We start from the raw sequence: 12,815 nt of genomic DNA on the forward strand, positions 1-12,815 counted from the left end.
TCCAAAATATAAATTTTCAAAAGAGTCAGCAGGACAAGAAATGGTTCTGAGCTATACAGTTTCACTGTGGCCAGAGAAATCAGCAGACAGCAGCTTGCCATGATTAGTTTGACTTCTAGAATCCCATAAACTACACAGCTGAGCCTGTTGAGCATCCAGGGTGCTAGGATGAGCCCAAAAGAAGAGCTCCAATCTCCAATATAGTATAAATGATATTTGACCTTAAATCCCAGAAATCCCTGAACCTTCAATGAAAAGTTCAGGGAAACTAGTCAAGACCAACTAGACTCTACACACAAGTAATCATTGAGAATGAAGGGCAGGGAGGAAATAATGGTGCTGAGTCTAGGCAGATTGAGAATTCACTAGGACTTGGAAGTGTATTTTTTGACTATTGGTAATAAACAAAAAGCAATCTGCAATAATATACAGTGGTGCCTCGATTAACGAGTTTAATCCATTCAGGCACTGAGCTCGTCATGTAGAAAACTCGTCTTGCGAAACAACAACAAAACTGTCGTCGAAGGTGTCCGAGAACCAGCGGGAATGCGCGTTAATCGAGCGAAAGCTCGTCAGTCGAGACATATTTTCTGAGAGTGACTTGCTCGTTACTCGAAATGCTCGTAACTGGAGCCGCTTGTCACTCGAGGTTCCTCTGTACAGCAATATTTTGCTAGCCCAGTTACATATTCCAGCACCTGTTTGAAAGCTTTGGAAGAGTGAGGAGATAATCTGTGCTCACACAGTAAAGTGATGGACCAGGACAAGAACCTCGGTCAAAAGATTAAGAATGTGAAGACTGAAGTGATTTTACAGATTCCCGCACCAAGTCCAAAACCGAGTGACCACTTCCTCAGGACACAGGAGAGTTGAAAGAGGCCTGAATAACTTGGGTAATGGACTCTTGCTACCAACAAAGCAGATGTCAAAGCCAGAGAAGAATCTATCCAAAGAAAACAAATCTGAATACATCTATGTAGCAACTCCTGGTAGACCAAATAGCACACTACCTTAGGTGTATGCTAGCCTTCAGGTCCATCTACAATGACCATGTTGAGGACAAAAAAAAACTGGAAATGGGCAACCTCATTTCAGTCCAGGGAAGCTGACTAACAGAAAGACTGCCATTTTCCCTCAAAATTGCAAAGAATTACCTGCTAGCCAGTATAAGGCAGAGATTAAATGGTTTCGTCATCATATCATCAGCCACATTACTGTGTCTCATCATCTGCATAAAGGCTGAAATATTTTAAGAAACAAATTGCTTTGAAATTTTTTATACTAGTCAACTTAGATAGTTTACAGCATCCTAGGAACATCAGAATGAATTTAAACTGAAGGGAAATGACGAGACAGATCAGTGGTCATCACATTCCGACTAGACAGATCAGTGGTCATCACATTCAGACTAGACAGATCAGTGATCATCACATTCAGACTAGACAGATCAATGGTCATCACATTCAGACTAGACAGATCAGTGGTCATCACATTCAGACTAGATAGATCAGTGGTCATCACATTCAGACTAGAAAGATCAGTGGTCATCACATTCAGACTAGACAGATCAGTGGTCATCACATTCAGACTAGACAGATCAGTGGTCATCACATTCAGACTAGACAGATCAGTGGTTATCACAATTTGTTTGCAAATTAATGTCCTGGGTTCAATTCCCACATAGGATACGATATTTGGGCATGTTGATGTTTGGGCACCTTCCATATGATCTAAGAATTCAAATTTTTTTTTATCAAGTGTCATCGAAGTAGCATGAGTTGCTAATCAGTATTAAATCATAATAAGACAAACCTTGATGGGCTTGAGAGAGGCCATTTGATGAAGCATGCGGTGGGCTGTGGCATAGTGACTGGCAGCTGTGGCATGGTTCAAAGCTGTTTTTAAGTCAGAAATTTGTTGCAATAGCAAGGGGGAGTCCCTCACCATACCTCCACCCACCGCTGGAGCTGACCCACTTCCAGATGGGGTTGTGGGAGATGACGGTGATATGTGACCTGAAACCAGGAAATAGTTGACATTAAATAATTCAGCTTTACCAATCAGTGCCGACGGGGAGTGAAATTTAATGCTTTATACCCTGCCTTCTAGCTATTTATACCTGGAATCCTAATTCTCTCTCTTAACATTAAAATTTTCAGCACTTTTTTCTTAAAATTATGGATGGAATTAGCCTAGTGTACTGCATACTGGTACCAAGGTAGCAGACAGCAGTATAAGTACTTAACAGGGCTACTACACACGAAACCAAACATTTTTACATTTTATTTCCAGGGCTTCTGTACTCTTATTCATATCCAGATTATGTGTAAGTATAATCCTATTACTCCTAATGGGAGTAAGCATCTCCCATTAATGAAAACAAAAAACAAAAAAAAATCTTGAGTCTTTCATGCTACTTCTAGAATCTTAGTAGGAAGATGAGAACCATGTCTGGCACATCACCATAAAGCATCTGAACATGCAGGGTGGCCGTACCTGGAGCTATTGAACTTTTAACAATAGCAAATGAGCGATTACCATTGTGAATGTACTCACCTACTTGTGCCTACAGGATCGAGTGTTGGCTCTTGGATCCCGCCCTTCTAGCCGCTGGTTGTTCATAGCAATGACTTTTGTCCTATTTCCCTATTTTATCTAGTTTTAAAAATATGAATAGTTTGCTTCCACAACCTGCTCCTTAAGTTCATTCCATTTTCCCTCTATTCACTAAAAAACACTAAAAACAAAAACTAAAAAAAACTAAACACTAAATAAACTCCCTAACACCTCTGTGACTCATCTGAGTTTCCAGCTTTCACCCATGTCCCCTTGTTCTGTTAGTATTCAGTGAACATTTCATCTATTTCCACTATCTCAATCCCCTTAAGTATTTTATATATTTCTATCATATCCCCCCATCCCTCCTTTTTCTAGTGTCATCAAGTTCAATTCATTCAGTCGCTCTTCATATCCTATCCCTCGTAATTCCAGGACGAGCCTCGTTGCAAACTTCTGAACCTCTTCCAGTTTCCTTATGTGCTTCTTCAAGTGGGAGCTCCATGATGGGGCAGCATACTCTAAGACTGGTCTCACATAGACAGTGTAAAACGCCCTAAATGTCTCCTTACTTTGGTTTTTGAATACTGTTCTAACTTTTGCCAGCGTAGAGTATGCTGCTGTCGTTATCTTATTTTCATGTGTCTCAGGAGTTAGATTATGTGTTATGTCTACTTCCAGGTCTCTTTCGAATCGTCACAGGTGTGTGTGTGTTTCCCTTTATTGTGTACTGTCCCTTTGGTGTCCTGTCACCTAATCCTATTTCCATAACTTTACATTTGCTCATGTTGAACTCCAATAGTCATTTCTCTGACCACTCTGCAACCTGTTCAAGTCCTCATGGAGGATCCTACACTCCTCATACATCACAACTCTTCTCATTAATTTTGGGTCATCCGCAAACATCGACATATAGGACTCTACTCCTGTAGACATGTCCTTTATGAATATTAAAAATAGAACTGATCTCAGCACTGATCCTTGAGGTACTCCACTCGTTACTGTTCACCAAAGTGGAATACGCACAAATTATCATGCTGTCTAGAGTGGAATATTGTTGCACACTAACAGCCCCCATTCAAAACTAGAGAAATTGCTGACCAAGAATGTGTGCAAAGATCCTTTACTGCTAGAATCCACTCAATAAAACATCTAAATTATTGGGACTGTCTAAAAATTTAAACTTGTGCTTCCAGATTTAAATCTGTAGGAAAGATAGAGTAAATATGAATGTATACTGTACTTGGAAAATACTAGAAGGACAGATTCAGCCCTAAGGGAATGCAACAAAAGAGGTAAGCCTGCCCCCCCACCACAAAACCTAACCAGTCCCTGAACCCCGAATGAATGGAGATGTGCCAATACGCATCCTGGAGGTCCAGAGATCCCATCCAAGAACCTGGTTCCAGGAGAAGCCGGACCTGGGACAGAGTGGTCATCCGAAAGGAGGGGCTAGGAATCTAGTGATTCATACGGAACAAGTCCAGAATGAACTGAAGATCTGCACAGTCCTGTTTCAGCACTCGAAACAAGCGAGAAACTCACTCGAGGGACAAAGGCATCGCAACCACGCCCAAGTGCACCCACTCCAGGATGACCTGACGAAGTGAAAGGGAAGAAGCCTGTTCTTCCAGTCCTGATCCCCCGAGAGGGGGTGGAGTTGCCCATCGCCACCATAGGCTGGAAGACACGAACTGAAATGCCCACGAATCATGGGACCAATCGTGGACAAACAGAGCCAGCCTCCCCTCCAATGCGACCCGCGGAATGGCTGGCGCCCCTTCCAAGAAGCCAACTTGCGTGCTGAGTGCCCACCATGCCCACCAGACGAAGACAGCTCCAGAGGAGCGACACAGAAGCTCGCACCAAGGGCCCACCTCATGAGAAACAACCGAGTTTGAGAACATTAACAAACATTAAGGAGATGAAAACTTATTAAAAACCCAAGCCGAATCAATAGATTGCAAGGACAGCCTGCCGACACGTGAGGCGAGAGGCAAAAAACAGAGACACTGCCTCCCGCAGGATGGGAGCATACAGTTCCCGTAATGCCGCCAATGCCCTAGCAGCCGAGGCCAATGCCCGCCTCCCAGATGACGGCCCGGCACTCAGTGCCTCCACAAGCCAGTCTGAGAACAGCTCGAGGCCAGAAAGCAAAATGACAGTGAGAAGATCCTCCGCAACCAAGGCAGCTTTAACAGAAGGTACCTGGGCATGCAACTGGAGCAAGCCAACTTCATGAGGAAGCACAGGGGCATAAAGGCATGCATTGAGGTGCTCAAAAGCACCCCCCCCCCATGTAAACCTGTAATACCGTAGTGAGCTTCTACAAATTCAGCATGCGGGTACGACAGAACCTGTGCCATGCCATGCCATGAGGGGCCTGACAGCTGAGTTGACAGCACTCAGGATTTATAGTCCTGAGGTTCCGGGTTCAATCCCCAATGGAGGTGGAAACAAATGGGGATTCTTCTTTCACCCTGATTCCCCTATTCACCTAGTAGTAAATTGGTACCTGCGAGTTAGACAGCTGCTACAGCTGCTTCCTGGGGGTATAATTACCTAAGTGTAGTTACAGGATGAGAGCTACGCTCGTGGTGTCCCGTCTTCCCAGCACTCTTCAGTGCTGGGAAGAAGGGACTCTTCACTCTTCAGGTTCAGTTTCAGCTTCTCTCTATCTTCTTTTGAAAGATCTTGTCTTAACAACCACCCTTTCCCATCCTCATCACTTTGCAATTTTCTAGCATTCCTTAGTACTTCTTCCATCTGTTTGGCACCGTTTAGGGTGATCCTCAAAGGTCGATCTTTCCCTTTTACGTACCTGCCTATTCTCCTGTAGTCGCACACATTCTCTATGGTTGTAATACCTTCCACGAGGCCAACAAACAAAAAAGAGAGTGAGTGAGTGAGTGAGTGAGTGAGTGAGTGAGTGAGTGAGTGAGTGAGTGAGTGAGTGAGTGAGTGAGTGAGTGAGTGAGTGAGTGAGTGAGTGAGTGAGTGTGAGTGAGTGAGTGAGTGTGTGTGTGTGTGTGTGTAATTACCTAAGTGTAATTACCTAAGTGTATTTACAGGATGAGAGCTACGCTCGTGGTGTCCCGTCTTCCCAGCACTCTTTGTCATATAACGCTTTGAAACTACTGACGGTCTTGGCCTCCACCACCTTCTCACTTAACTTGTTCCAACCGTCTACCACTCTATTTGCGAAGGTGAATTTTCTTATATTTCTTCGGCATCTGTGTTTAGCTAGTTTAAATCTATGGCCTCTTGTTCTTGAAGTTCCAGGTCTCAGGAAGTCTTCCCTGTCGATTTTATCAATTCCTGTTACTATTTTGTACGTAGTGATCATATCACCTCTTTTTCTTCTGTCTTCTAGTTTTGGCATATTTAATGCTTCTAACCTCTCCTCGTAGCTCTTGCCCTTCAGTTCTGGGAGCCACTTAGTAGCATGTCTTTGCACCTTTTCCAGTTTGTTGATGTGCTTCTTAAGATATGGGCACCACACAACAGCTGCATATTCTAGCTTTGGCCTAACAAAAGTCATGAACAATTTCTTTAGTATATCGCCATCCATGTATTTAAATGCAATTCTGAAGTTAGAAAGCATTGCATAGGCTCCTTGCACAATATTCTTAATGTGGTCCTCAGGTGATAGTTTTCTATCTAGAACCACTCCTAGATCTCTTTCTTTATCAGAATTCTTTAAAGATTTCTCACATAATATATAGGTTGTGTGGGGTCTATGTTCTCCTATTCCACATTCCATAACATGACATTTATTAACATTAAATTCCATTTGCCAAGTGGTGCTCCATATACTTATTTTGTCCAGGTCTTCTTGAAGGGCATGACAATCATCTAAATTTCTTATCCTTCCTATTATCTTAGCATCATCAGCAAACATGTTCATATAATTCTGTATACCAACTGGTAGATCATTTATGTACACAATAAACATCACTGGTGCAAGAACTGAACCCTGTGGTACTCCACTTGTGACATTTCTCCATTCCGATACATTGCCTCTGATTACTGCCCTCATTTTTCTATCAGTCAGAAAATTTTTCATCCATGATAGAAGCTTACCTGTCACCCCTCCAATATTTTCCAGTTTCCAGAACAACCTCTTATGTGGAACTCTGTCGAAAGCCTTTTTTAGGTCCAGATAGATGCAGTCAACCCAGCCATCTCTTTCCTGTAATATCTCTGTGGCCCGATCATAGAAACTGAGTAAATTCGATACACAGGATCTTCCTGATCGAAAACCATACTGTCTGTCTGATATTATATCATTTCTCTCTAGGTGTTCTACCCATTTAGTTTTGATTAGCTTTTCCAATACTTTCACTATTACACTTGTCAATGATACAGGTCTATAATTGAGGGGGTCTTCCCTGCTGCCACTTTTGTAGATTGGAACTATGTTAGCCTGTTTCCACACGTCTGCTACGATTCCTGTACACAGGGATGCCTGAAAGATCAGGTGAAGTGGAATGCTGAGCTCAGATGCACATTCTCTCAGAACCCATGGTGAAACGCCATCTGGGCCAGCTGCTTTGTTCCTCCCGAGCTCCTTTAGCATATTTTCCACTTCATCTCTAGACACCTCTATCCGCTCTATGTTGTTCTCTGGAATTCTTATTGTGTCTGGTTCTCTGAAGATTTCATTTTGTACAAACACACTTTGGAACTTTTCATTTAATGTTTCACACATTTCCCTTTCATTTTCCGTGAATCTGTTTCCCATTTTCAACCTCTGGATATTATCCTTTACCTGCAATTTGTTGTTTATGAATTTGTAGAATAGGCCCGGTTCTGTTTTACATTTATCTGCTATCCCTTTTTCAAAATTTCTTTCTGCCTCTCTCCTTACTGCTGTATAATTGTTTCTCGCATCTTTGTATCGCTGGTATGTTTGGGGGTTTGGCCTCTTCCTATACTGATTCCATTTTTGTGTCTTTTGGTCTCTTGCCCTCTCACAATTTCTGTTGAACCAATCCTGTTTTCTGGTCCTGCATCTCTGTTTTGGTATGAATGTTTGTGTGCCTTCCTCGTATAGTTTTAAAAATTTGGCATACATTTCATTTACTTCCCTGCCTAGCAACAATTCTGTCCAATTACACTCATTAAAAAAATTTCGAAGTTCCCCATAGTTGCCTCTCTTTAAATCGAGTTTATCAACTGTTTCAATGTCCCCATTTTCTTCTAGATGATATCTTAAAGCATATTTAATGTCTAAGATGACGTGATCACTCTTTCCCAAGGGAAAGTGTGAGTGTGAGTGTGTGAGTGTGTGAGTGTGTGAGTGTGTGAGTGTGTGAGTGTGTGAGAGTGTGAGAGTGTGAGTGTGTGAGAGTGTGAGAGTGTGAGAGTGTGAGAGTGTGTGAGTGAGAGTGTGTGAGTGAGAGTGTGAGAGTGTGAGAGTGTGTGAGTGAGTGAGTGAGTGAGTGAGTGAGTGTGTGTGTGTGTGTAATTACCTAAGTGTAATTACCTAAGTGTAGTTACAGGATGAGAGCTACGCTCGTGGTGTCCCGTCTTCCCAGCACTCTTTGTCATATAACGCTTTGAAACTACTGACGGTCTTGGCCTCCACCACCTTCTCACTTAACTTGTTCCAACCGTCTACCACTCTATTTGCGAAGGTGAATTTTCTTATATTTCTTCGGCATCTGTGTTTAGCTAGTTTAAATCTGTGACCTCTTGTTCTTGAAGTTCCAGGTCTCAGGAAGTCTTCCCTGTCGATTTTATCAATTCCTGTTACTATTTTGTACGTAGTGATCATATCACCTCTTTTTCTTCTGTCTTCTAGTTTTGGCATATTTAATGCTTCTAACCTCTCCTCGTAGCTCTTGCCCTTCAGTTCTGGGAGCCACTTAGTAGCATGTCTTTGCACCTTTTCCAGTTTGTTGATGTGCTTCTTAAGATATGGGCACCACACAACAGCTGCATATTCTAGCTTTGGCCTAACAAAAGTCATGAACAATTTCTTTAGTATATCGCCATCCATGTATTTAAATGCAATTCTGAAGTTAGAAAGCATTGCATAGGCTCCTTGCACAATATTCTTAATGTGGTCCTCAGGTGATAGTTTTCTATCTAGAACCACTCCTAGATCTCTTTCTTTATCAGAATTCTTTAAAGATTTCTCACATAATATATAGGTTGTGTGGGGTCTATGTTCTCCTATTCCACATTCCATAACATGACATTTATTAACATTAAATTCCATTTGCCAAGTGGTGCTCCATATACTTATTTTGTCCAGGTCTTCTTGAAGGGCATGACAATCATCTAAATTTCTTATCCTTCCTATTATCTTAGCATCATCAGCAAACATGTTCATATAATTCTGTATACCAACTGGTAGATCATTTATGTACACAATAAACATCACTGGTGCAAGAACTGAACCCTGTGGTACTCCACTTGTGACATTTCTCCATTCCGATACATTGCCTCTGATTACTGCCCTCATTTTTCTATCAGTCAGAAAATTTTTCATCCATGATAGAAGCTTACCTGTCACCCCTCCAATATTTTCCAGTTTCCAGAACAACCTCTTATGTGGAACTCTGTCGAAAGCCTTTTTTAGGTCCAGATAGATGCAGTCAACCCAGCCATCTCTTTCCTGTAATATCTCTGTGGCCCGATCATAGAAACTGAGTAAATTCGATACACAGGATCTTCCTGATCGAAAACCATACTGTCTGTCTGATATTATATCATTTCTCTCCAGGTGTTCTACCCATTTAGTTTTGATTAGCTTTTCCAATACTTTCACTATTACACTTGTCAATGATACAGGTCTATAATTGAGGGGGTCTTCCCTGCTGCCACTTTTGTAGATTGGAACTATGTTAGCCTGTTTCCACACGTCTGCTACGATTCCTGTACACAGGGATGCCTGAAAGATCAGGTGAAGTGGAATGCTGAGCTCAGATGCACATTCTCTCAGAACCCATGGTGAAACGCCATCTGGGCCAGCTGCTTTGTTCCTCCCGAGCTCCTTTAGCATATTTTCCACTTCATCTCTAGACACCTCTATCCGCTCTATGTTGTTCTCTGGAATTCTTATTGTGTCTGGTTCTCTGAAGATTTCATTTTGTACAAACACACTTTGGAACTTTTCATTTAATGTTTCACACATTTCCTTTTCATTTTCCGTGAATCTGTTTCCCATTTCCAACCTCTGGATATTATCCTTTACCTGCAATTTGTTGTTTATGAATTTGTAGAATAGGCCCGGTTCTGTTTTACATTTATCTGCTATCCCTTTTTCAAAATTTCTTTCTGCCTCTCTCCTTACTGCTGTATAATTGTTTCTCGCATCTTTGTATCGCTGGTATGTTTGGGGGTTTGGCCTCTTCCTATACTGATTCCATTTTTGTGTCTTTTGGTCTCTTGCCCTCTCACAATTTCTGTCGAACCAATCCTGTTTTCTGGTCCTGCATCTCTGTTTTGGTATGAATGTTTGTGTGCCTTCCTCGTATAGTTTTAAAAATTTGGCATACATTTCATTTACTTCCCTGCCTAGCAACAATTCTGTCCAATTACACTCATTAAAAAAATTTCGAAGTTCCCCATAGTTGCCTCTCTTTAAATCGAGTTTATCAACTGTTTCAATGTCCCCATTTTCTTCTAGATGATATCTTAAAGCATATTTAATGTCTAACAGGACGTGATCACTCTTTCCCAAGGGAGGAAGGTACTGGATGTCAAAAATCTCTTCTTCTTTCCTGGTGAATACTAGATCCAGTACTGACGGTATATCTCCTTCCCTCATTCTTGTGGCTTGCTTTATGTGTTGATACAAGAATGTCTCCAGAATGAGGTTCACAAATCTGCATGTCCAAAAGTCCTCCGTTCTTGCTTCATAGGCCTCCCAGTCTATTGCTCTAAAGTTGAAGTCCCCCAGTATCAACAGTCGTGATTTATCTTTATCTGCTTGTACAATAATATCTCTCATGACCATTATGAGGCCCTCTCGTTTGTCATCCAGTTCTTCCTTTGTCCATGTGTTGCTTGCTGGTGGGCTGTAGGTATTTACAATTATCAGCTTATCATCCTGATTCCAGACCTGCAATGCCATTATGTCAATATCTCGAGGGTTTTCAAATATTAACTCTTTTACCTTCAGGTGTTTTTTCACCAGTACAGCCACTCCTCCTCCCTTCCTAGTTTTCCTGTCACGTCTCCAAACTGAGTAGCCTCTTGGGAATATGACTTCATTTATTATATTTCCTTCAAGTTTCGTCTCTGATAATGCAACAATATCTGGGACCCTAAGCTGGATTATATCTTGCAACTCCAAAGTTTTTGACCTCACTCCATCTATGTTGGTATATACAATTTTCAGGAACATGTTCCCTTTTCCTTTGCTCTTTACTCCCCCTTCCACTACTGATCTTGTTGCTTTGTTTTTATGTACCATTTCACAAGCTTTCCAGTCCCTGTCACTTTGTAAAAAAAAGAATTTCTGTCTTCTTCATTTCTATCCCCATTTAGCCGTTTTGCCTCAATTAAGTTCATTTTCAGCTTTTCTCTGTCTTCCTTGGAGAGGTCTTGTCTTATTGACCAAATTTGCCAACCTCATCACTCTGCAGTTTCCTGGCATTTCTTAGCACTTCCATCATGTTTTTCACTCCATTAAACGTCACCCTTAAGGGGCGGTTCTTTTCTTTCTCATATTTCTCTATTCTTCTAAAATCACTGACATTTCACTGACACTGTGTCTGTGTGTCTGTGTGTCTGTCTGTACACCAGTTGATTGACAATTGAGAGGTGGGACCAAAGAGCCAGAGCTCAACCCCAACAAACACAACTAGGTGAGTACACAAATGCAGGAACAGCCGTATAAGGCAAAAATTCCAGAAGAGGAAATTGAGGCCCTGAGGTGATGTCTGACCGCTAGTACCATCAGTCAAGAACTGAATGGTGGGTAGCCGGGCTCAACCGAGCTGGCTCCCCCTCCTCCTATGGAGATGGGGGGGGGGGGGGCTAGTTGAACAAAGAGTTGCGTGTTTTGTTTTTTAAGGGGGTGTTTTTTTTTAACCTACATCTTTTGAGGATGTAGGTTGCAATTTTCAACCAGACAGTAGCCTGTTTTGCTTCACCAATCTTTCTGGGTGCCTTCCCTGGTAGATAGCAAGTACCTTCTTGAGGTTATCTTGAGATGATTTTAGGGCTTAGTGTCCCTGCGGCCCGATCCTCGACAAAGCCTCCTTTTTTTTGTTACACATCCCCAGGAAGTAGCCCATAGCAGCTGTCTAACTCCCAGGTACCTATTTACTGCTAGGTAACAGGGGCATCAGGGTGACAAAAATTCTGCCCATTTGTTTCTGCCTCCACCGGGGATCGAACCCGGAATCTCAGGACTACGAATCCGAAGCGCTGTCCACTCAGCTATCAGGCCTTGACCTAACAGCTTTAAAGAATGCTATACTTTAAATGTAAAGTGTTCATAAGCCATAGCTTACTGCGCCTGAGGGGGCCAGGTTTTGGCAATGGTCCCTGGTAGGCAACAAGAACTGTGACTGATGACCCCAAATTAGCACTATACCAGTGGGATAGCTTCAGAAAAGCGACGACGCTCCCCACAGAATTAAACAAAGAAACAGTCCTTTCAGCACATATTCCATGTAGGACCTGCAGTGTCAATTCAGCAATACACCTGTGAAACAACACATACATATATTGTATACCTGTTAAAGGTGAAGACTTTGAGAGAGCTTCATAGAGTGTCTTCTTGTTGAGTGCCTTGAGTTTCTCTCGCAGTTCCCCCTTCTCAGACTCCAAGCTCTCTATATCACTCTGGAGATGGTCCATTGTTTCATCATATTCCTGCAATTTAGAAAGGTAAAGAAAGTTGCTCATTTAATACTTTAAGGACATCCAAAAAAGCAGAATTATCACTAAGATAAATAATGGTCAATAATATTAATTATAAGATATGAGAGAGATGGCATGCAGCCCATATATCTCTTATGTTCACTTTGGTGTGTCTCCACTGTACTGCATGTATGATTGGCCCTGCTGTCTTCAGAGAATCTTGCCTTGATTTCAGGTTGATTTTCAGTCATTCTACTCTCTTTCCTCCTTAAGGCTAGTGTCTACTCTTCACCTGTAGGTGTGGCCTTCGATTACCTTGTTTGCCAGGTGGGATGGTTCTCTGTGACTAGTGCTTCTCTTCTCTATGACTCAACATGGGACCTTTGGCTTGTGAGAGTTTTCCCTTCCTTTTAAATGCATTTTTCTTATGCATC

At 42.0% G+C, this 12,815-nt stretch overlaps 1 protein-coding gene across 15 annotated transcripts in view; it reads right to left on the reverse strand.

The window, feature by feature from the left end:
* DCTN1-p150 (dynactin subunit 1) overlaps window positions 1-12,815 on the reverse strand; it is a 398,222-nt gene that overhangs the window by 28,880 nt on the left and 356,527 nt on the right. For all 15 annotated transcript variants that reach the window (XM_069328813.1, XM_069328823.1, XM_069328818.1 and 12 more), the window contains 2 exons: window positions 12,255-12,393; window positions 1,813-2,015 (listed from right to left, as the gene is read on the reverse strand). In XM_069328813.1, coding sequence (XP_069184914.1) covers window positions 1,813-2,015; window positions 12,255-12,393 — 342 coding nt within the window. The remainder of the gene's footprint in view (window positions 1-1,812; window positions 2,016-12,254; window positions 12,394-12,815) is intronic.

This window comes from Procambarus clarkii, chromosome 22 (assembly GCF_040958095.1).
Source record: "Procambarus clarkii isolate CNS0578487 chromosome 22, FALCON_Pclarkii_2.0, whole genome shotgun sequence".
NCBI lineage: Eukaryota > Metazoa > Arthropoda > Malacostraca > Decapoda > Cambaridae > Procambarus > Procambarus clarkii.